At 37.1% G+C, this 26,801-nt stretch overlaps 1 protein-coding gene across 2 annotated transcripts in view; it reads right to left on the reverse strand.

Annotated features, from left to right (window-relative positions):
• The window catches only part of cratb (carnitine O-acetyltransferase b), a 301,172-nt gene that overhangs the window by 16,130 nt on the left and 258,241 nt on the right, over positions 1-26,801 (reverse strand). For both annotated transcript variants that reach the window (XM_077195547.1, XM_077195546.1), the window contains exons 6-10: positions 13,254-13,428; positions 12,812-12,902; positions 12,580-12,667; positions 10,698-10,798; positions 9,650-9,769 (exon numbers count right to left, since the gene is read on the reverse strand). In XM_077195547.1, the coding sequence (XP_077051662.1) occupies positions 9,650-9,769; positions 10,698-10,798; positions 12,580-12,667; positions 12,812-12,902; positions 13,254-13,428 (575 nt within the window). The remainder of the gene's footprint in view (positions 1-9,649; positions 9,770-10,697; positions 10,799-12,579; positions 12,668-12,811; positions 12,903-13,253; positions 13,429-26,801) is intronic.

Here is a 26,801-nt window from a genome sequence, read left to right on the forward strand (position 1 = left end):
TAGGTTTGCTTGGTTTGAAAAAAAAAGAAAAAAAAAAAGAAGAAGCATTTAATCCAGGTCCATTTAGCATTCAAATTAATATTTTGAACACCAAACATCAAGATACCAAACCTAAAGGCATAGGGATAGGTTCACCTCATAGGTCTGCTTTTATTAGGTATATTTTGCGAAACATCCAAAACAATGCTGTGTTCTGGGCTAAATGCACTTGTTGTATGTGTGCAGCCTACATATGATGCAGCCTACAAAACAGCGGCAGGAATCCCTCAGTCACACACACAAACGATGATCTGCTGCGAGGAGACGTTGTACTGATGCCTGTACTGAACTGTGATGAGCAACATCACGAATATGACGAGAAAAAACAGGTATGCTTGAGCATTCTTTCCTTTTTAGGGTCTTGTCTTGTAACATAATTTTTGTTTTCGTTTACATGTCTATGGTCCGTGTTGCGTATATATTTAATTCAAACCGCACCAGAGTCCATATTTCAGCTGTCTCGGTCTGCTTGTTTGGTGCGCCCCAAGGTACGGATGGCAGCGATCACATTCAAATGAACCACACTAACAGAGCAATCGCACCAGAGTTCATTTTAATCTAACCAAACATACCAAGTGTCAACACAAACTACGTAAAAAATTAAATGAGTAAATAAAAAAGTACATATATAAGTAAATTAATGATCAAATAGCCTAAGTAAGCTATTTCAAACCGCCTGTGCGCGATAATATTGTGTATCGACCATCTCATAAGCTATCAATAGGACGATATGACTATGTGGCACGTTAACCATGTTAACCCTCTGGGGTCTGAGGTGTTTTCTGGGCCCTGGAGGTGTTCTGACATGCGCTGACATTTGTGCTTATTTCTGTTACTTGTGACATTTTCATGGCTATAGTCTGATTACACTGTATTTAGCACAAACTCTGCTACAATAATATGTCAGCAGCATGTATGTAAAAGTTTGTAGTTTTGAGATAATGACATTTATGCGTGGTTTGTGAAAAAACAAAAAAAACCCATACTGATTATTTCTTCACAAGACTTTTGAAAATTGTATCATGTAGCCTAGAATATTTGCTTCAAAACTATGTGAAATTCATCCTGCATACTCAGATTAAAATAATAATTGATTTAAAATGTATAAGACATGTTTTGAGTAAGAAAGCTCTATGCGAGGAGGACATGAATCATCATGAATACTGATGTGTTTCACACCTGAGGAAGACAAAGACCCTCCCATAATGGCCCTATCAGGTGCTATCAGCCCCTATCATTACGAGGAACCTTGCACAAAGAATGAGGAGAGATGTAAAAAATAATGGCTTTTTGATTGTTTGAATTTATTTACAACACAACATAAAATAATCCAAAGATACACAACAAATGAAAAGCACATTATTGAACACAATGATCTAAAGACAGAGACTTGAACAGTCACACAACTTTGTGCCATTCCTGAAACATAGTACATACCTGTCATTTCCAATGTGTTTGATTTTTTGAGTTCATGTACAGAGAGTCATGTGAATGTTGAAGTCAGCAGGACTTATCAGTGGCATCTGGTCCCTGTAAAAAAAAACAAAAAAACAGAAAACAAACAGCTGTGAAAACGCTGATATCAAGAGAAAATACAGGGTTGCTCGAATTTGGGAATACATTTGAGATTTTTCTGGTTAAAATTGTGATTTAAAATGTACAAAATACACACACACACATATACAAACACATACATATATATATATATATTAGGGGTGGGGGGAAAAATCGATTCTTAGATGCATCGCGATGCGGACGTGGACGATTCTGAATCGATTCACAAATGTTAAAAATCGATTTTCAAAAAAAAATATTTTTTTTTTTAGATATGTAGCCTATTTATAATGACGTAATATTGACGGAACGCAAAAGACGGAACTCTGAAGCGCGGAAGTGCAGTGCCCGGACCGTCTGTCTGTGGCGTGCGCACATAACAGAGACGCGATGGCTGAGCGCGAAATCCAAACACCCTCCTCGTTAAAAGCTGACGTGTGGAAATATTTTGGCTTCTATGAAGTTGAAGGGGGAAAGGAGCTGGACAAGAGCCACACTAGACACTAGTTGTAAGCTTTGTAGAATAAAACTAAAATATTTCGGCAACACGACAAATATGAGAAGCCATATGACACGTTTCCACCCAGAGGAGGAAAAACACTCGGCTGTACCAGAGCCGTTTCTCTCTATGGCTCTGGGCTGTACCGGTGTTCAGAAGATTTCTGCTGCCTTGTCGAAAAATGCTACCCAAACGCAAATCGATCATAGATAATGTTGATTCATTCTCTATTGTTTCCATAATGGTGTAAATCTCACAATATTATAACATCGTTATTTAATTTTAATCAGGGTAAGTGTATGGGGAGCATATTTGGATATTTTAAATGAACTAGCAATTATCACATTTGATATAACAAGTAAAAATGATATTATTATATGAAATAAAATTATAATAAAATTCGAAGTTAAGAGTACAGTATAATGTACTGTTTTTATTTTTAAAACGGTGTGAAAAGTAAAAATTATCATCAAATATTCATCTTTGACCTGTCAAAGTTTCCTACAAGTATCCACAGCAAGGATGCATAGATTTATGGGCGTGGTAAGCAGAAGAAAAATGAGTCTGCACATGCACCAGTAAGTAGCACATCTCGATGGGTAGCATGAATCGTCAGAACACCTGTTGTTGTTATATTATTAATTTACTACAAGTATGCTGCTAGTTCAGGCACACATTTATTTTCCTGTTGGTTCTTTGCAATGTTAATAAAATATATTGTACGTTAATTCTTTATGGGTCATTACTTTGTACTTTTAAAGCAAAGTATTTATATTCACACACATACACAAAAGATTCAGATAATCGATAATCGCTTTTGAATCGAATCGCAGGCCTCTGAATCGTAATCGAATCGTGAGGTGCCTAGAGATTCCCACCCCTAATATATATATATATATATATATATATATATATATATACACATACACACACACATATATATATATATATATATATATATATATATATATATAAATAATGAACACCAGGTTTGTTGTGCCTTGTATATAGCATATAGGCTACATAATGCTGCATAAAATAATAATAACAATAGCCTATAGCAGGCGGCCTATAAATCGTTAAAAAGGAACACTTCAGTAAAACTACACTAGAGAAAAATATATGGATTATCATATGTTACTTCAAATGTTTCCATTCGTTAAGACGTTATGAAATGAGATTGGAGTAAAAACATGAAGCCTAATGTTTGGCACATTTTGCTTATCAAACGCACAGCACGATTGACTCAAACTCACAGCGCGTGCAGAGAACATTTACTGAAGCGATAGAGCCGCTCCAAACTATGAAACATTATTGTTACCATATTACACATATCTACGTTTGAGCAGATATCCACAAACACAGTATTTAACAGTAAACACGGGTCTAAACATTATAATATTCACCATATTAGAGTAAACACTCATACTAGCCTACTTTTATCATGCTGTGTTTTATTATCGAAAAACATCCTCGTGTCGTACATGTATATAAATTTAGCAATGCAAGGTTGCCTACCTGTCTGGTTCACATTTCAACATGTTTCTGTCTATTTATAGATACATATACATGTATGACATAAAGCTTCATGTTTTTACTCCAATCTCATTTCATAACGTACATTTTAGTCTGGCAGCAGTTTAACTAGTAGCTACAATCTAAAGTTTATACAACAATAACATGCTTACTATTATGAGTGGAAATGTCTTACCTTAAAAATCTTCTCATCTTCAAATCGTGTTCTTCTACTTCTGAGGTAAATCCAAGGTGCACAGCACAAACACAGTCTTCCAAACTCGATGAAAACCAGAGGAGTAAGTTACTGGAGACTCTGATTTGTTTGTTTTTGAGGTGATGGGCTTCTACAGGCCTGCGTTCCTTCACGTGGACTATTTGCATGTCACTCGCTCGTGCACGCGTGGATGTGGTCACAGGGTTAATGAGGAGCGTTTGAGAAACTGTATGTCGTTGCTTTCATATGGATTATTTAAACAGAGAATATATGTTTTTCGATATAATTTACATCATTTAAAAATAGAGACTCCAAACGTTGTAAAGACATACGTCTCAAATCTGTGTGACAAACATTCGCTGAGTTACAGTTCATTTCCAGTCACGTTTCAGAATGAACTTCACATTGAGAGAGACGGCAGAACGCGCATCATGTTTATTTTCTTTATTTTACGAAAGACACAACATTTTGTTTTTATTATGAGTGTACACAAATAAAAGAAGACATTTAACATTTTTGAATGATGTATCATACTTATATTTAAGATCACAATGAACAGAGTATTTTGAGTCTCTTTTGCACTGATAAGAAAAAAAGGGAACTGGTCACGCCGGCATTACCGCTGACCCCAGAAGGTTAACCAGCAGTCACTTCCTATACAGCCTCAAATGAATGCACTGCTCTTCTCAGCCACACACTGAACACTGCAGATGCAGAAAACTAGATCCTTGAAAACTATAGAAGGTAAAGTTGGCAACACTGATGTAAATAGTAAAGAAACAACAGAAAAGCCCCTGCAATCCTTGGTATCGTACCTTGAGACATAAGCAAGAAATTGTCATAATCCTATTATAATTTAAGAAAACATATTGGCAGCTCCTGGTCCAACTTCTTAACATTTAAGAGTTCTCCATTTTGCCAACCTTCCAGCTAGTGTAACTAAGCCTGAAGCTTATCCAGGAAGCGGTGGTGTGTCTGATCATAAAGGTACACTAAGTCAGGGGTTTTCAAACTTTTTGTGTGTGTGGACCACTATTTGTAATCAAGAATTTTAGCGGACCACCTCATAATACACATAATAAAATACGTCTACACACAGTCCTACCTGAATTAATCCGCACCTCTAAATAGGCTTACTAGCACTAAAATTATAACTGGTCATCACATCAGTACAACATGCACACAACGGCTGCCACATATTTAATTTATTTATTAAATCGTCCGAGGGCATAATCAGGTTCATTTGAACAATAGGCTTATTTCCAATGGAGTATGAAATCTATACAGTACGAACACTTGGATATAGTCAACATTTCAAAACCTTTGATGATTTTAAGGGATTATTAATCTTCAGCGTTTTACAAGTCCTCAAAAAGTAGGCTTGAGTTTGTCCACTTAACAGCACATCCACAAAACATTTAAGAAACACGTGATCAAGAAACTAACAGGAAATTAAAATAATAACAGGTCTTATTCCATTCCATTTATAAACATTTCGTTTCATATAAACTGCCTATAAAGGCTATGCGTGTGATGTGATAATGAGAACATATGAACATAATATCCCCCTTTGTCCCCCTCCACATCTTTCCCTTCCTCTTTTTACCGTCTGTCTAATATAGGCCTATATTAAAAACAAACAACTAAATAAATGCTCACCTAATGAGATGGATTATGTTGCTTTGCAGACATTAATTTCTGGATGTCAGGTTCCAGTGATGACAGCCTTAATCTGAGATCTGGTTCAATATTAAGTCTGTTCCGATATTTTGTCTTCAACATGACCAGGAATGAAAATCCTGATTCACAGAGGTAAGTTGTTGGAAAAGGCACAAGCCACTTCAGGGCTTTGTCGGACAGCTCGGGGTATTCTGGGGCAACTTTCAGCCAAAAAGCAGGCAGGCATTTCTCAGAAAAGTCCATTTTTAAAGCACTGTCACAGGACAGTTCGGCCAGGACTTCAATTCAGTGGGCGGGCCTTGATAAAATTGACAGTTTTTACTGCTTCAACAGAACTTCATCCAGGCATTCTTTTGGCTGCGAGAGCCTCTCTGTTGAAGCAGCAGTGGATAGATTTCGCTTGCGGAGCAACTGCTTGCACACGTTTCACAAGGCCGCTGCTGCCCCGTCTGTGCTTATTCCCACGCATCTTGACCAATCAATTCCATGTTCTGTGATGAAACCGTCCAACATGTCAAAAAGTGCCTCTACGGTTGTGCATGTCTTCAAAGGTTTACAAAAGAGAAATTCCTCCTCTATTTGTTGTATTCAGACCTTACGTAGGCGAGCAGGTTGGCGTGGTTCGCTATGTCTGTGGATTCATCCAGCTGAAGAGAAAAATATCGACTGGCTTTAATCCGCGATATTAGCTGGCCGTTCACATTGCTGGCCATCTCCTCGATTCTGCGCTGCACAGTGTTGTCTGATAATGGAATCAAGTCCATTTGCTTTGGTGCTTTGTCACTCAGCATGATACCCACAGTCTCTTTAATTGCTGGTAGAACCACCTCCTCCCTGAGTGTGCACTTGTGGCATCCCTTTTTTCACTATGATTCGGAACACCCGGTACGAGACTTCCACTGCCTTAGCAGTAGCACCACCTGCAGATGTCGATTCTATTACTTTTTTGCTTGTGCGGTATTCCTGGAGTTTGCTTTTGAAAAACTCGACTGGCTTGGACTTAAATTCCCCATGCTTGGTTTCCAGATGCCGGCTAAGATTTGACGGTTTCATGCTCTCGTTAGCCAGTGCCTCGTAGCAACAAAAGCAAAAGGGCAACGGCTCGTCTTCGGGGCTGGTGTAGCTGAAACCTAATGCTAAGTAGCTTTCGTAGTATTTTCTCTTCACCCTCCTTTTCTTTGTTTTTTTTTATGAGGAATCTGGCTCGTAGATGCCTCCGACTCACTGTCAATTTCTTCATTATTGGTAACCTCTGCCTCTTTTCTCTTCAGAGAACCTGTTGCTATCCACCCGTTCCATATTGTAATTCTAACGGCACTGAATTTGAATGTACGGCCGAGCGCCACTACCCTATTTTAGTAATCACACAATAACTTAACAATTAAATTTAAAATCAATATAGGCCTACATATTCTTTTTACTTTTTATTTTTTTTATGGGAATTTCATGATAAAATGAAGGTAAAAAATGAAGGTAAAAAATATTATTTTATATTTTATTTTGCCTTTCCACGGAACAATTGCAGTACCCTCACGGACCACTAGTGGTCCGCTGACCACAGTTTGGGAATTGCTACACTTAGTAACTTTTTTTTGTTCAAAATTAACTAAACTTAAATAAGCCAATACATCATCAATCCTTCTTCCAAAACATGTTTTTGTCTTATCCTGATTCACTATGGTAAGGCTATTGTAAGTGTTTTATATATTAGACATGACGAGATGGTTTTTAAGGGAAATTGCCCATACGTCACTCACTCGTGCCAGCTTTTCATATCTGCAAAAAGAAAAGTTGCTCCGGCATGTATGGTGTGAGAGTGGTTAGTTGTCACCAGTGTTGTGCAAGTTACTTCCAAACTGTAATACATTATATATTACTTGTTACTGTTATTTAAAAGTAATTCATTACCTTACAATATTACTGTCTCAGAATTGTAATGCGTTACATTACTCCTGAATTACTTTTGAGTTACTTTCACCAAAATAACTATACAGAAGTAGAACTTAACATTCTAAAATGACTAGGGCTGTAACGATATGCGATATGAAACCGAAATCGCGACACTCAGATCCACGAACCTGCAGAATGGCGACACACCCCTTCCAACTCCCAGCGTTATCCATACCGTCCAGATCCAATGCTACCACATCTTTAAATTACTATTAGTATTATTTGAAGTTAACTTAACATTATAAAATATGTAGACCTACACCACAAAACTAGTTGAGGATAAATTATTTAAAATTTGGGAATTCCAGCGTTATGGACATGACATTTGCAGACTTGCAGTCAAAACTTATATAATTATATAAATTCTTAGAAAATGCATTAATACCAAAATATTGAAACGTCTGTTTATCCATTGGCTCCTCCCAGAAAGGAGTCCAGACATTAGAAAAATATCAGTCTACACATGCGTTTTATATTTAATATTAGGGAAATCGACAGTCATGTGTGACAAAAAAAATCTTTAACTTTTAGGAGGCAACGATTTTTTTGTTGTAATTCTGTGAATTACACTGCGCAAATCTAATGAAGAAGGGTTGGCTCTCCACAGAACATAAAATATTCATTTTATTTTATTTTTCGTGTTCGCATTTATGAGGAAAAAACAATGTTACAGATGCGACCGCTCTGAAGCGGCACTAAGACTGCTTTAAAACTTTCACAGACACCTTACACAGAAGACACGAAGCCTTTCTTTAAAGTGTATTTCGTTTTGTATTAATTGTACGGACCTGAAAAATACATCTATATTGAAATGTCTACTTGTAAACAGAACAATTCAAAACGAAATAAAACAGACTGCTCTCTGCTTATGAAATGAAATGTGCATTTCTCTCTGGTGCATCCACTAGCCTACTGCGAAGATCGCGAGTCAGCATCGTCAACTTCATCTTGACTTTATTAATAAACAATCAACATGTCTCCTTGCTATATTTGACATATTCATAATCATTGCTTTTGCCGGTTCTTTGTGACAGCTTTTCGGTGCTTTACCGGCAGCGCCGCCGCCCTTACATGAACGCGTCACCACGGCATCAAAAACATGATTGCGTGATGAAAACATGAAAAATACCACATAAACATAGCCTAACTGTTTAGAAAGAAAACACAGAACGAATAGCCTAATGCGCATACGTCCATCTCGCGAATGTAGTCTTCTTCATGCCATCTTCACCATTACCTGCTTTTCCTCTGGCCAGTGTGAGCACAGAGGCCGAAATCATACCTCACGGCACTCCTGTAAAAAATAAATCGCTATACAAATATATCAGACGCGGCCATTTAGTCTTTAATTACAGACTTGGACACCACACGCGGCTATTGACTGACCACGAACAGGTAATTCAGCCTACTTGCATCTTTCATTCGTTAATGTCTAGCGGTCTTGCTGGGTTTTTTTTGTTTGTTTGTTTGTTTTACAATTAAAACTAAAAGTCTGTTGTAACGCAAGCCTTACCGAACATGTACCGAGTAAAATATTACAGTTAATTGATTAGTAATGCCTTACACTACTGCGTTACAGCAAAACGTAATATGTTACTGTAATGCATTACTTTTGTAACGCGTTACTCCCAACACTGGTTGTCACAATAAGCGAGAAAGGTTGACATGGAGCATGCTAAATCTCGAACCTCCGTGGAATCACCTGTCACCACAAAATACGCCAAAAAGAGGAGTGTCTACAGGCAAAAAGAGAATGTGACAGAGCTCGTAAAACGAAAATTTCTATCTAACTGGTTATATCTTGTAAGCCTAGTAGTGAATGTTTTCTAATATGAGCAGTACAATAACCATATTCATTTGCACAGTCAGGCAGAGCCGAAGCACTACCAAAATGTTCTTCCGCAAAAGAACGCAGTGTACCATTAAAGAGGACCTATTATGCTTTTTTTACATGTTCAACTTCAACTTTCTATAGTGTAATTTTGCTGTTTGACCATGAAAAAGATCTAAAAGATAAAACTCCAATAACGAAACCCTCATTTGTAGTAACAATATTCCTTGTTTAAATAATTCCCAATGTAAAATGTATTCCAGTAGAGCCCAAACTAAATTATGAATCTATAAATTAGCACAATAGGGGTCATTTAAATCAACAATAAAAAGTGCCCAAAACAATAACAGGCAGTTGAACTCACATATCCAGATTCTGCTTGGCCATCTCTAGATCCCACTTGATCTCAGAATTGATGTAGAAGTACAGTTTCTTGGGCATGGGCAGCGGTATTAACGGAGCTCGCACTGTGTCCGGTTTCTTACTAACAGAGAAACAACAAATGTCAATTACGTTACACAAATGTCTTTTTAGGCCAGCATCTTACCAGCCGATATTTCAGTCTATTTAAATTGTCAGCCTTATTTACATATTCACTGAAGAGAGTGCAAGTGTGCACATGACCATAGGGGTGGGTGATGCCACTTACATCCGCTTCATGAGGCACACACGCACATTTGCACACACACGCAAGGTCTCTCGCTCTCTCCCTCTCTGCCATGCGCGCGCTACGCGGTTTGGAGCTCGTGAGCTCTAGATTCCGTGAGATTTGAACTAATTTGCGGGCATCAGGGAGCCGCTATCAATATGCGGGAGAGTAGTATTTCTAGTATTTTTTGTAGTATTTGTAGTAGTATTTGTAGTATTTCTCATTTCAAGACCTTGATGTTTTTCAGTTAGGTCTATTTCATCTGTGTCTGTTATATTGTAGATTTTTTTTGTCTTCTTGCTTGCAATTAGTTTCTTTGTTCTTATTTCTAATATCTGAGACTGTTTACTTGTCTTTAGTAACCTTGAGGGTTTTTTTAACTTATATTAGTTAGGCTAGTATTAGTCTTTTTGCAATTCTGAAATTTCAATGGTTAAAAGCAAAAATATCATGATATTGTAATCGTGAAATGAAATTACTCATATTGTGATATCAGATTTTGGTCATAACACCCACTTCTATGTGGCCGATGGCCAATGACATTATTTTCACACTGAAGATGCAGTTGTTTAATGTCACCACTCTTCACAGACCTACCGTTAAAAATGGTAGTAGGTGTGAAAAAAAACAATTCGCTAGAGAGTAGTTTTTATCCTTTATCAGTAGTATTAATGCAATGCAGAGATAATAAATGATAGAAGAGTTTGTATCTATGTGTTTTTGCCTTTCTTTAAGCCAATGGCATGCATGGGTTTGTAAATACCAGTATTTTAGCACATGATCCAACAATGTGGCTATAGGTGGACCCTCGGCTGTCGCATGTTCGTACAATAGACCCCAAGACCCATCCTCACCAACAACAAACTGAACATGCAAAACAGTGAAAAAAAACAGGGAGAAAAAAGCCAAATAGATTAACAATGAAAATCAAATTGATGAAAGTACTTAAATGTAATTAATAGTGATTTTGTTGTAGTTAATGCATTAATGAATTTAGTTCCAAGAAAACATAAGCCCATGTCTTTATTACTTTCAGTGATTTGTGTGGATGACACTCGCAGCACTGCAAAATCACTTTTTCTTTAACAATATAATAATAATACTACAATAAATTTAATATTATCAATAAAAACACAACTTTATGTATCTTACTAAGGGTGTCACGATTTCGATATTAAATCGAAATCGATCGAAATTAATTCAATGGTATCGAAATCGAAATAAAAAATGGTATCGTCGATACTGCCACGCCACATGTCGCGTCCGTGATGGAAAGTTCGGATCGTTTTACAGACTCTATTGTTCAATCTCGTTCATCAAAATTAACTAAACTTTTTTTCTAGTCATTTCAGGGGCTTTAAATGTTATACTATTAACATGCAAATTCCCCGAACATTAAGAAGATGTACATGAATGCAGTGAAAAATAATTTACACTACAGGGAACAAATAATTACTTTACCTTCCGAGTCTTTTGTTCATTTGTCGCGTGACAGAGGCAATGAACAGATCGTTTATGATGAATGACTCATTCATGATGAACGAGTCATCACGGTGCGGAAAACAAAACACCTGTTGAAAGGCTGCGAGTCCTCTAACTGACACATCATGGCAACTGCAGATATCGAAGACCCATCAACGGAACTTGAACACCCTCCTGCTTCTCTGAAGTCGCCGGTGTGGAGGTATTTTGCATTTGCAGTGCGGTATGTTGACAACGTTCGCGTTGTCGACAAAAATGCCACAGTTTGCAAGCTCTGCTATGTGCGTGTACCATATTCGTCCACTGGCAACACGACTAACATGGCTGCGCATCTCCGCAGACAGCACAAAAATATAGATTTGTCGGTCAAACCAACAACTGTACAAACTACTCTCCCGTCTTCATTTGAATTAAATTTCCATTGTGAACAAATTTATATTGCATAATGCATAAACGTGTAGTCTAAAAATTGCATAGCAATCTGCGCTTTAATTTTTTTTTTTTAATCGAGAATCGAATCGAATAGTGACCTTAGAATCGAAAACTTAATCGAATCGAGGATTTGGAGAATCGTGACACCCCTAGATCTTACAAGTGTAAAGATGCAGCCCTCCACTAGTCTTCAACATTAACATTTCTATGATGAATGATGGTATTTCACTTTTTGATTTTCTAAAAAATATTTTTCACAAATCACCATACACAAATAACATTGTAAAACAAACAACTGAGCGGCTGCTCTGAGGCCTCTAATTAATTAAAAACAAAAAATTCATATCAGAATTATCCAGTCATCATGTCAAGAAAAAGTTCTTTAAAATTTTATTTTTTTATTAATTGGAGGATTTAAAGCGGTAGCTCTTACTTATTTAAGTTAAACATAATCAATTGTATAAATCAACTCTGAAGGTTGATACACGGGGCAACTTTTTTAGCAATGTTCCTGGGCAATGCTGGCATCAACAGGCAACCAGGTGAGACACAGGGGCCACGACCGATCTAAAGTATCCAGATAGAAATTTGTTGCCCATTCTCAATGGGAAAGCGCCCAAGCAACATCGCTCTGCAACGTTGCTCAAAAAAGTTGCCCTGTCTATCATCACTTTGACAGTCCTAGTTTAAATGACAGAACATTAAGAATAGGCCTCTAACATATAGGTCACCTGTAGTGTCTTGTCAAACCAGCGATTGCCACTGTTTGAATAAGTCCCACCGCCATGCAAAATCTGTGCTGCCATTCGACTAGAATACCTGCCAATCAATGAACATTCTTGGCATCAAATCATCACCGATAAAGATGGAAACAACATTGTTAAAATCATTAAATAGAAAATACAGTACACTGATTGTGATTGAACAGTTGCTAGAGATGAGCAATGTAAACACCATTCTTACTTCTCATCAGAAATCCTCATAACTGGAGAGTCCAAACACAATGTAAAGATCGATTTCTCTATCAGCCTCACAGATTCTTTATTGATTTTATCTAAAGAGGGGGAAAAAAGTAAAAACAAACAAAGAACCTTCAAATCAAACATGAAACTCTTGACAGTGGAACTATGCAGCTAGATGGTAACGAGTGAAATTGAATATGCCTGTAAGCCACATGGGCCATATGTGCGGAGGCAAAGACTGACCTCACATTGTACATAACACTTTCGTGCATCAATCTTGCTAATGGATTTGCTGATGCCATTTTTTACACAATATTTAAGCAGTATACAACCACAACCTTTTGTTGTGTTCTCAACATTTTTCTAAAGAATGTTTTCTGAACCTTGCAGTTAGAAAAAAATCGTTGTGTTAAATAGTAGTTTAGTGTGCAGGACAGATATACCTCTGAGCAAGCGAGTGTAAGCCTGACCCCATGTGTGACGATGCTCGCTGGTCAAAATTCCCATTGGTTCCTTGTCGGTTTTCCATGACTGAGAGCGGATCCGCAACAGCTGAGCGTGGATCTGACTTTCTGTCAATGGTGTTCCATCACTGTTGTAAACATCCAACTGGAAAAACTACACACACACACACACACACACACACACACACACACACACACACACACACACACACACACACACACACACACACACACACACACACACACTCTTACATGTTTGTAATCACTAAGATTTGTAAGTTTCTTTGTTTTTAAAAAAAGAAACAGTATACTTTTTTACGTGTTATGTAGCTGTTTGTGCATGTATAAGATCAGCAAAGTTACAATGCTCGAAGTCTCCCACAAAAAGATTTATTCCATCTAAAAGAGAAGATCCAGATCTAGCTAAAATGCCTAGATTGAATTCTCCCTCACCGACCTACATCACTAGGTGGAAATGTTTGCATAATGCCTCCCAAATGCATACGCAAAGAAAGGTGGCGTGGCTTCAGTTGTTGTAGTAGTGTTGTTACCGCCATGTCATGGAGACGCTGTGTGTTTCTAAGAAAAGCAAAAGCAGCACTTTATTTGGCCTTCCAAAAGTGGACGCAATCAGGAATCAGTGGTTAAGATTTATTTACAACATTGTTCCAGAACAGTACAACCCAAATGTTTGTATGTGTGCAGTTTCCTGAAACTGGGAGAATACAAGACCGGCTGTGCATAAAGGCTGTTTCAAAAAAATGGGGCAATCTGGAGCTTCTGAATCAGAGCATGTAAGTATATGTTATCATGTGTTTAGTATTTGCCATTGACTGTTCAAATGCAGAGTTTTGTACAGTGTAGAGTAACGTCAAATACTATAGATATTGAAAGACGGTTGACTCCTATTACTTTTAGGAGAAACTGGGAGAAACTGCAACACGCAATATGGCGGAATACGTCCCACCTTCTAAGTCAATCACTGATTGTTAAAGTCATTCCGTCACTGCAGCTGCCGTTAGAGTCTCTCACTTAGGACTGCACATGCGCATTAGCTCGTCTAGCCAGAAATACGCTTTTTAAACACTATTTGAGCATAAGAAACAACAGGGGGAAGGTTCATGTTAGATTTTGTTGTTGATTTGAAATATGTTATTTAATTGTGAGTTCGGCAAGCAGTTCTTGAGATTTCAGGATTCCTCCATTCAAATAGATAAGACTTGGTCTTGGATGCCCGAAATAACTGCCTGGAGGCGATGAAAAAAAAAAAAAAAGACTTTCCTTGAAAGGGACTTTGATAACACATATTGTTTATCGTTCTTACGATTGAAAGTGCAGATATGGATTTTTGTTTACAAACATATCTTCTGTTCTCCACTTATAACTTGTGGTGAAAAGATGACAAACATAGATGCACTACGTGTTCTGTTTCACACTGGCCGATCAAGCAGAGCTAAAGCAGGCGGCGTTTAGTCACGTGCAGCTGAACCACGGCTTGTGTACTGCAAATACAGACGAGTATCATCTGATCGATCGGCTTGGTCATGTGCATTTTCAGAATCCGACTCCGGCTCGAACTGATATGGTAAAACTGACGACATTATTAACGGTCTTTATAATTGCTTTGGAAGCTGATCCTCATGATTATGGTAAGGGGCGTTACATTTCCGAAATACGCTTGAGGTGTTTGGCCAATTATAAACGCACTGGCAAATCAGAGCACACTACGCTTTTCGGAAGGAGGGACTTTGTAAAAATCTACGTGTTTTAGAAAGAAGTGGCATAGAGGAGCTACAATGATGTACAGCAGTGTTTCCCCTACCATTATATAAGGGGGGCGCCACACCCTCCTAATGACTCGCCTCGCCCCCCCCCCCGAAGGTCAATTAAATGTAATTTTCTTTATAACGCCAGATTACAATTTGTTATTTTATTAAACAAACTAAATAGCCCTTAAGTAATATGTTATTTATCTTATTTAAACAATGGCATGTCTTTTCTGTCTGTGTTTGCGCATTTACAATTATGCCAATGAGTGCGCACACTCACACACAAACAAACACTTGTGCGAGTGCGAGCGCGGGCGGTAATGCACTCATTCTGTGTGTGTACGGGTTGCGGGAGAATAAAACGATTCGTGGGACTCCCGCAAACTAGAAATATCTATGAATAAAACGTAAAAACTAATACATTTTTATTCATCTGTTGCAGAAAAGCAACAAGAACAACTAAAACAAAATAGAAACGATTTACAGGCCAGAGTTTCTTCTTGTAACATGTTTGCAGCGTTGAGCGATGTAGCAAATCACAGACATATGTGTTGATTTCTTGAACGCAATGACCAATCACAAGTATTCAAGATAGACTCCCCTCACCGCTCAAAACGGACTTTTTGTTCAGTGCTGAATTCTGTATGCTGGCAAATCCTCTAATTATAACAAACAAAGTGTATATATTATGAAAGATTCATTGTGCAGTCAGCTTCATTGATAATAACAGAGATGTGTGAGATTGCGATGAACTGATGTCAGCTTTTTAGGAATTATTAAGGGAGCGTACTTTGCGGGCAGTCATGCCAAACCATGCACGCAGTATCTGCTTGCTTTTATGTTATAACACAAACAGTGGTGTGTGTGATAATGCTTTAATAATTTACATTTTTTTATTTATATATATATATATATATATTTATTATAATTTTAAATTTTAAATAATTTATAAAATGCAGTTAATATATTCACTGCAGCCATTAAAAGACCAACCAACCCAAAGCCCCCCCCCCCCCAGCTGTAAACCTAGGGGAAACACTGTACAGTATGTGAAAAATTATGTATTTTTTTAGTCCCCCAGTAGTCAATAGATAATTATAGATTTAAAGTCCCCCAGTAGTCAATTTTATCCTTTAAAACTCATCTTTGATCACCAAAATTACATATTTAAACTTTTTTTGTTATTGAAAAAAAATTCTTCATGCCTTAAAATAGCTTGAATGTAATTCTACACCCTTGCCTCATTTATTATACGCAGTTCTATGAATATGCAAATTAGCCCCGCCTCCACTCACACAGCACAGAGATCCACTCGTTGACAATCACACATTGACTTGATTGGTTACAAGCATAGACTGTAAAAAAAATATGGACGTAGTGTCCATGACGTCACCCGTAGGTTTCTGAAGAGCGTTTTTGAAGCCTAAAGCCATCTTGGAAGCGCGTCACAGTGCGTCACTCCCGGATAAACGAAAATGGGCAAAAAGGCGGGACGTGGGTGGAGTTTAGGTGCCTGGATGCTGAAACTACGCCCGCCTAGCTCGACGTGATCGAGTTTGCTCAGGCTAAGGAGCTAATGTGCTACTGGCCTCTTGCTAAAGTGACAGCTGACTTGAAGTAGTAGACCTAAAGCCAATAGTTAAAGTTCATGTTTTTGCCCTTTGAAATACTATAATAGTTAAAAGACATAACTAACCGTGAGACTATGTGTATTGTGATGCATTATTATTCTCATGCAGCAACTTACAATATTTGCTCTGAGCGTGTGTGTGACAGTGATTCATGCGCATACATGTCAGTCAGCGCGGCATCGCACGTCAAGTTCGTAGAGAGCTTTATTCAGTCCATTTTCAATTCTGATAGATATTACCTAAGAAGTTCAAGTAATGCAGTAGAAATCCACTCTCATTTAAGGGACGAAGAGAAAGCACTGACACCTGCAGGATTTCATCTGACGTTACTTTTTATTGAACACTAGAAAGTTAAATAAGCATATTATAATCTATCTGCTCCATAAGATACTGCACCGCAGAACGAGTGTGGCCTCTAGATCTTAGACGTTTTTAAATCTGAACTCCAAAAAGCAACGATATTGTCAGACATCCATGAGTGCATGTTCACAGAGTAAAACAACTGAAGAACAGCGCTGGTTGTTCTCTCGATACTCGACAACGACGGAATCCAACGGCGTGGGGGAAGGTATCAGGGCGGCGTGTAATAAACTGTATGAAATAATCCCCAAAAAAGTACAAACACGGGAGAGATCACAAGTTCAGCAGCTGGAATCATCTGAGGTGACTGATGGCTAACAGAGAGCAGACAAATGGCTAGTAACAGCAGCGGCAATCCACCTGTCACTCAAGTGGCCACGCCCTTGATTATGCAGCATTTTAAGGCTTAATATAATTTAAACGGATGAGTTCTAAAAAAAATTCACCCCCCTCACAGTAGTCATGAAGGGCAAAATTAGCTGTACAGACCAAAACAACTTAGGATAACCAGGCTGTAAACATATTTTTTTCTGCGTAAAGTTGGGCATTTTAACATGGGGGAGATACAGATTTGACTCACTTTTGCGGCCAGCCTCAAGCGGCCAAGAGATGAATTGCAGTTTAATTTACTTCCGTGTTGGTTTCAAGAGAGAGACAGGGAGGTTGCCGCTTGGTTACAAGGTAGATTTTTACGTCAGAAACACCAGCGATTTCGAGCTCACTGCAGTTTTAAGGAGAAAATACTCAGCAATGGTGTTGACATAAATTTGCACATGGTTTGTCTTAAAACATTAAAAACACCACATAGACATAAACAACATTAAAAGCTTGATTTTCACTACAGGGGGACTTTAACATTAAAGAATGTTAACATATTTAAGCATAGTTTGGTAGTATATTACACCCAATACACAAAATAATGATCTTTGAAAATAGCATCACATGACCCCTTTAAGCTGTTGATGATGGTAGTTTGGAAAGTGAGCAATGCATTGGTAAAATGGTGCTTGGTGCTTCAGATTATGCAAATTAGTTCCATGGGGGAAAGGAGGAAGGGCCCCTTCTGATGCCAGCAGCTAATCGCAACACCGGAATGGGAAAGTGTCAAATTGCAATCTCCTCCTCATCCGAAAGGAATAAATGTACCCTTTTAACAAACACTTCTTGTTCTGAGTCTCCGGCCGGGAGTGGTGGGAGGTAGGGCTAAGCAATATATCGATATATTTTTTTATAAACAATATAGGACGAGGCAACACCATTTATTTCAATATACAGTAGTTTGATATTACGAGCACATCTAAAATATATCATCGGACACAAAGTGAGTGCATAATCCAATTTATCCTTAACACGAGACATGCTTTATATTAAGGGCTTCAAATGAACTCGTAAGATATAGTTAACGTGTAAGTTTAACACGGCTTGACAGACACTTGTGGAGTTTGTTGCATTTGAGATGAGTTGTTTTCCTCAGTGCATAAATTATATTTCACAGGTATATTCTCCACCTGTAAAAGTTAGAAGCTCATGCAAACATTTCCATTTTGCTGTCAGGAGTGGATGAGCCTTATGCAAAATTGTTCAGTAGGGCTGAAGTTTTTGTTGTAAAGTTTTTACTTTAAAAAAATAATTGTTGTTATATAAAAAAATGTAATCATAGTAATATTGTATATAATATAATCTTGGCTAATTATTTATTTATCATATAAGTGCTTAATGTTCCAGCTATTTACTGTTTCAATGAACTAATACAGTGACGGCAGTGCATGAGGTGTGCTTACATTTTACTGTACAGTACTAGCCAGTATTTTAGATTATTACAGGTGCCATAAAATCTGAATGGGAACAATGATAAAGCCTAGTTTTCTAACGGGTGGATTTATTTACTTTGTCAATAATGTGACCAAAAATAAAACGTTTGAAAAATAATTCACTGATTTATTTCAACAGGTCACGCATTCACATTGAAACATTTATTCCCATACAACACAGAGCTCAGCGCATAACATGCAGAAAAATAGTGTCCATAAATGAAGAAATTGTTTATCTATTTTTATGAATCATTCCTTTGTATCCTATTAGTTAAAACGTGTAGCCTATTATTTTGTTCTTAATTGAAAAACGAAGAAACAAATAAGGCTAAAAAAAGTAGCCACAATTTAACTAATGGAATCAAAACGCAGGTCGAAATAGCCAATAACGCCCTCATGTTTCAATTAAAGCGAATGATTAACGAAACATGCTAGTGAATTTATATATTTTTTTCCCTGCATGTCATGCGCAGGGCTCCGTAAATTGGCCCAAACAATTTCAACACAGTACGCTACAAAGTCTGGGGCCAGTTAAACTTATTCATGAATGCAGATTCGCATACAGAGTTTAGTGTTTGCATTTCCTGTGTGATGGGATGTAAAATACAAACATGCAGCGCCAGTAAATACGTTAATAATATGAACGTGCTTTGGTCCATAACTAATTCAAAAAGACATTGTGATATTACAGATAGTTATTACAAAGGTAAGTTTTATTTTAAATAATCATTATTTTATGGGGAAAAACAAACACTAAAATGCAGCTAACTCGATCACTGATCAGAATTTGAACATGGCCCGTTGAAGTATAATAATAATAAAAAATACCAATCAGAATATTAACAAACAGCAGTTCTGTTGATAAAATAATAAATAACTTTGTGGGGTTTACTATTCAGGAAGAGTTTTTAAAAACATGGATGTAAGGCTCCCAGGAACAATTTAATTATTGAGTTGAAAATGTTGTTCGCACTGGATAAAGGATAAGGACGCCACGTCTTTAAAATAAGAAAACATTTCAGAATCCTGGATTATATAGTGCATTATAATTGTCCCAAAGCTTTGTCAATGTACATGAAGACTTCATTCTAGTCAGTAAGATTGTACATTTTAATATTCGAAACAGTGCTAATAGTATAAGTTAGATGCCAAATATATGATATTCTTTTAAACTTAATTATTAATCTTGAAAATCTGGATTTTCTTTCTAAATAAAGATCACTGTTCTGAAAACAAAACATTAGACAAACAAAATAACACTTAATTTACTTGAGGTTCTGAAAAAACGTTATATTTATTGTTATAAATTAGCCTATTTATAAATGTCTATAAACTTATAAATCAGTCTTTAAAAAAGTATTTACTATTTTAAATTAATTCATTATGTAAAAATGTTTTGTCCAGAGTTGTTGTTTCGACCACTGGCATAACCGTGTAATAGATACAATCTTTATTTACAGTGTAACATAATAAAATCTGAATTTTTCTGTGTTTAAGTGCTATAATCGGGTCCCCACTGCAGGTGCACTTCCAACCCAGAAAACGTGGAAAAAAAAGTGACAACCCAGTAACTTTGTTTTTGTAAGCCTTTCTCTGCAAGCATGCCAAAAAATAAGCCAATCAGATTTCGCTCCCCTTCTGAAGGGGATCTTATTATAATATTAATGTCCCTTAACCCTCTGGGGTCTAAGGTGTTTTTGGGGTCCTTGAGATGTTTTGACATACCCTTACATTTGTGCTTTTTTCAGTTGCTTATAAACATATTAATGGCAAAGGTGTAATTACACTCTATTTAGCACAAACAGGGCTACCATAATACAGTGATGTGAATAAGTTAGGACACCCATGCTAAAGTTGCCTAAAAAGAGGAATAAAAAATCATCTTTTGGAAATTGATCTTAATGCTTTAATTAAAAAAAATGAGGATAAATCCAACCTTTAAAGACACCAATTTTCTTTGTGAATGAATAATGTATCATAAATAAATAAATGTTCTTCCTTAAAATACAGGGTGCATAAGTCAGGACACCCCTATGTTAAATTCCCATAGAGCCAGGCAGATTTGTATTTTTAAAGGCCAGTTATTTCATGGATCCAGGATAATATGCATTCTGATAAAGTTCCCTTGGCCTTTGGAATTAAAAAAGCCCCAGATCATCACACACCCTTCACCATATCTAGAGATTGGCATGGTTTTATTTCAGTTAGCCTAATAGCTGGTTTGATTTGCATTGAAAGATGATCTTATGGAAAGTACCCCATGCCAATCTCTAGATATGGTGAAGGGAATGTGCTGATGTGGGATATTTTAATTCCAAAGGCCAAGGGAACTTTATCAGAATGCATATTATCTTCTTTTTAAAAAGCTTCTTTTTAAAAGTCTTCTTTTTAAAAGTAGGCCAATACATTTTATCATACATATTTTAAAGTTAAGGATTCATTAGTTTGATATAGCTTACATTGGAACAAACACTATAATAACATATTAGTTGATGAGTTTATTTTTGATTTTTGACAAAACATACTATATATTTAACATATGAGCAGAAACTGACAAACAAAAACTTATTTTAGAATAAAAACTTTACAATCTATCCAAAACTATGAAATGTTGTCTTTCATATTTCATCTATAACATAGTAAACAACAGCGCCCATCTGTGCCGTTAATTCATTCACACACAGAAACATGATTCAAATTTAAACAGCCTTTTGCAGACACTATTCCATTTCACGATTAGAACAAAGAATAAAAAACGTACTATTCACAATTCTTGGCTAGATCCGTTGCTCCTCGAAATGAAAATAAACCAGCACATGTTCTGAGGTAAATGTCCGAAGATTATTCCTCACAGCCTCGCTAGACGACATAGTACATTAATCTGATTAAATGTGGTGTGTTTATCGAGTTGATGTGGGCGTTAACACGTTTGCATGTGTTGCCTCAGATCATTTGCGTTTGAATAGCGCGCGCTCTCCGTGGGCGTGCCACATTAGCAGATTAAGGAGCTGCGAGAAAGTTAATGAGAACGGCTGACATCTCTCTCTTTTTATATAGATTAAATAAACAGAGAATATTTATTTTAGTTTTGAGTTAGATCATTTAAAAGTAAAAACTTAAACGATTATAAAGATATATTGATCATGCCTGGGTGAATAGTATTCGCTGAGTTTTGTTTAAGTTTAGAGACGTGCTCCAGAAAAAAAGTTCAAGGAGACGAAGACGCAGAAAGCACACCCTGTTTATTTTCTTTATTTTACAAAAGCACAATGTTTTATTTCGATTGTAAGTGGACACATAAAAAAGTAGACATTTAACAGTTTATTTTTTTATATTTCTTAAGTCTGTATGACCAAAAATGACAGAGTATTTTAAGTCTATTTTGCTGCTATGTGAAAAAAATCGAGCAAAATGCGCCGGCACGTTTGCTGACCCCAGAGGGTTAATCTGCATGTTTCCACCCACGGCGCCGCCATTTGGTTTTTGCAAGTTTCGACTGTTCTGTTGTTGGCTGCACAGACGAGCACAGAACACTATTTGACCAAAAAAGGTCAGCTGTCTTATAAAGACCTCATGGAACCATTCAGGAACATCCAGGTGCAGTCTAAGAAGTGCAACCTCTTCCTGAGTCTCTCTGTAAGGCTGCACTCCGCTACTGGTTATTTCTGAGATTTTGGATGATTGAGATTTGCGTGGTTTTTTTGAGTATCCAAAGCTCGTGTAAAGGATCCGCCGTCTTCTGAATGGGGGCGGGGAGCAGCAGCCCATTTGCATTTTAAGGGACACACACAAAAACTACGCGTTTTCGCTCACAACTAAAAAGGGGCAAGTTTGACAATCTATAATAAATGATCTAGGGGGTATTTTGAGTAGAAATTCCACAGACACCATAGAATTTTATTACATTACATCTTGTGAAAAGCGTCAAGCGTCAAGCGTCAGCAAGGGAGACAAAAGAAAGTTGCAGAAAGAGATCCAGCGCGTCCGTGAAAGACACTGTAAAATCTAACATTGTTCTTCCTAAATTTTTTTTGTTGAACTTACTTAAAACAATTTAGTAATCTGTACTGCTTGCATGCTATGCCTTCATTACTCAGAAAACCCTTGTAAACATTACTTGACTGGTTTGAGTACCATTTTGCCAAAGCAAAAAAAAAATAAAAAAAAAATAATAATAATTAAGCAAATAATTAAAAAAAATTAAGCAGGTGGGGCAAATGGTTTTTGATGCGGGGCAATTCTTAATAGACTTTTCACTCATTTCTTCCACTTCTGCAGTCATCGTTCTTCTTAGTTGCATACGCTCATTTTGCATACTTGAATGTTATTGTCAATACAACTAAACATTTCGGGAGAACATCACATAAGTTGACTTCATAAATTCATGTTGATTTCCTAAATCATTTCCTAATGAAACATGAAATCACAGTTATTTGATTACAAAGGAAGTGAAGTAATAAATATTATATATATTTATACTTAAATTCTTTCCATGTTCTTAATGAATGTATTGATGTTGTAGGGTCTCAGCTCAAATGGGGGGAATGTATAATCAATAATTAACAATTAATAAATGATCATATGGGTTAAGAGTTATCACCTACAATTTTAAATTGCCCAAAAAGGGAATATATAGCCCAGGTACCTGTATGTATATATATATATATATATATATATATATATATATATATATATATATATATATATATACAGGTCCTTCTCAAAAAATTAGCATATTGTGATAAAGTTCATTATTTTCCATAATGTAATGTTAAAAATTAAACTTTCATATATTTTAGATTCATTGTACACCAACTGAAATATTTCAGGTCTTTTATTGTTTTAATACTGATGATTTTGGCATACAGCTCATGAAAACCCCAAATTCCTTTCTCAAAAAATTAGCATATCATGAAAAGGGTCTCTAAACGAGCTATTAACCTAATCATCTGAATCAACTAATTAACTCTAAACACCTGCAAAAGATTCCTGAGGCTTTTAAAAACTAACAGCCTGTTTCATTACTCAAAACCGCAATCATGGGTAAGACTGCCGACCTGACTGCTGTCCAGAAGACCATCATTGACACCCTCAAGCAAGTGGGTAAGACACAGAAAGAAATGTCTGAACAAATAGGCTGTTCCCAGAGTGCTGTATCAAGGCACCTCAGTGAGAAGTCTGTGGGAAGGAAAAAGTGTGGCAAAAAACGCTGCACAACGAGAAGAGGTGACCGGACCCTGAGGAAGATTGTGGAGAAGGACCGATTCCAGACCTTGGGGGACCTGCGGAAGCAGTGGACTGAGTCTGGAGTAGAAACATCCAGAGCCACCGTGCACAGGCGTGTGCAGGAAATGGGCTACAGGTGCCGCATTCCCCAGGTCAAGCCCCTTTTGAACCAGAAAATGCGGCAGAAGCGCCTGACCTGGGCTACAGAGAAGCAGCACTGGACTGTTGCTCAGTGGTCCAAAGTACTTTTTTCGGATGAAAGCAAATTTTGCATGTCATTCGGAAATCAAGGTGCCAGAGTCTGGAGGAAGACTGGGGAGAAGGAAATGCCAAAATGCCTGAAGTCCAGTGTCAAGTACCCACAGTCGGTGATGGTGTGGGGTTTTGGTCCACTGTGTTTTATCAAGGGCAGGGTCAATGCAGCTAGCTATCAGGAGATTTTGGAGCACTTCATGCTTCATGCTTCCATCTGCTGAAAAGCTTTATGGAGATGAAGATTTCATTTTTCAGCACGACCTGGCACCTGCTCACAGTGCCAAAACCACTGGTAAATGGTTTACTGACCATGGTATTACTGTGCTCAATTGGCCTGCCAACTCTCCTGACCTGAACCCCATAGATAATCTGTGGGATATTGTGAAGAGAAAGTTGAGAGATGCAAGACCCAACACTCTGGATGAGCTTAAGGCCGCTTACGAAGCATCCTGGGCCTCCATAACACCTCAGTAGTGCCACAGGCTGATTGCCTCCATGCCACGCCGCATTGAAGCAGTCGTTTCTGCAAAAGGATTCCCGACCAAGTATTGAGTGCATAACTGAACATAATTATTTGAAGGTTGACATTTTTTTTGTATTAAAAACACTTCTTTTATTGGTCGGATGAAATATGCTAATTTTTTGAGATAGGAATTTTGGGTTTTCATGAGCTGTATGCCAAAATCATCAGTATTAAAACAATAAAAGACCTGAAATATTTCAGTTGGTGTGCAATGAATCTAAAATATATGAAAATTAAATTTTTATCATTACATTATGGAAAATAATGAACTTTATCACACTATGCTAATTTTTTGAGAAGGACCTGTATATATATATATATATATATATATATATATATATATATATATATATATATATATATATATATATATATATATATATGTATGTACTATTGACCACAACGAATTATAATCAATTATGAATACATATAATATACAGATAGACTATATCAATTTTTAGAATATCCTTTAAACAGAATTAACTGCATTTCGCCTGGTCTGTTCGTCCACCGAACATACTGACGATTCTCTGATCAGATCGCGAAAAGGATTATTCTGATCACTATCAGGAAAAGCTATCCTTCTGTTGATGAAGAATAACTTTCTGATAATATTACTAATTAAATTATCTATCAATATCAAGCTTGCAGCTTAGGATCACACATTTAAGAGTCTTTGTTTGATGAGCGCCAGTCAGAGACAATAAAGAGTATAATGAGGGTTTTATAAATGAAGCTATAGCATTTATTTCGATGGAAATAAATAGGCTACTTGCATTATAGACCTTTGTGTTGCTGAAACAAGGCTGCGTGGGTGTGTGGTCCTCGTGCGTCCTGGAACTGGTTTCGGAATGCGTGTATCTCGCGGGATGTTCAAAGCGTTACGTGTAGGTGAGTTGCTGGAAATCAGGCTAAGTCCGTTTCACCCGGAGGTTGAAATGACTACGGCACAAGGTTTAAAACAAAGAAAAGAACTAAACGAAAATAAGAAAAGCTAGAACTCGAACACAAAGGAAGAAAGAAGTGTAGTCGTCCAAGGAGCACGAAGAGAAGAGAGCGAGGAGTCCGGGCCCTCATCTTTTCAAAGAAGATGGTTCATGCCTCCTCAGGAGCAAATTGACCAATGACATTCGGCAATCTTGGGCGGGAAAAGATTTCTTTGTTTCTTCTAACAACCTTATTTGCATGTTTCATGGCAGTATCAGACTTCGCCCCTTTCTACTATCAAGAATGGGAAACATAGTGTAATACATTTTATCATAACCTAATATATATTTTTAGCTAAAGCAGAGATGAGAGGATTAATTCGGTACCAAGAAATGTATGTTTTGCATATATAAAGGTGGGTATATACTCTTAAGAGTTTGATATGAGCACTTAAGAGTTTATCTACATGATTATATAATCATAACTAGGCTTGGTACAAAAGCTGAAACACAAAGGCATACATTAATATATTGTATACTTTTCAGAATTACACATATTTTAGGTTTCACTACAAGAAAGTTTGGTTGTGTGTGCGTGTGCGTTGTTAAGTCTTCACCCCGGAATTCCTTCCTGCCGTAAAGGGGTGTTGGGGGCGATAGGAGTTGTTTGAAGCTCACGCATTCTGGTTTATTGACGTTTGTGTAAACACAGTCCTGCCATAAAGGTGTCAATGGGCAATTTGGAACCAGACCCTTTGGCCCGATCCTAGTGAGTTACTGGGCCAAAGTCAGGTGCTAAAAGGTTTTTGGCATGTTGGAATGAGTGAGTCATAATGAGTGTTGATAAAATGTGTTGTTTTTCTGCTGTTCATTATCAAGTCTCGTGTATTAGGGCTGTGCAATTAATCGAATTTCGATTTCAATTTCGATTTTGGCTCCCAACGATCTCCAAAAAAAGTACAATCGAGTAAAAACGATTATTTTGCCATGTTCTGTTTTGCAAGAACACTTATTTTGTCTTGTGTT

Source organism: Siphateles boraxobius, unplaced genomic scaffold (assembly GCF_051911475.1).
Source record: "Siphateles boraxobius isolate OS27281-9 unplaced genomic scaffold, OSU_SipBor_1 33, whole genome shotgun sequence".
Taxonomy (NCBI): Eukaryota; Metazoa; Chordata; class Actinopteri; order Cypriniformes; family Leuciscidae; genus Siphateles; species Siphateles boraxobius.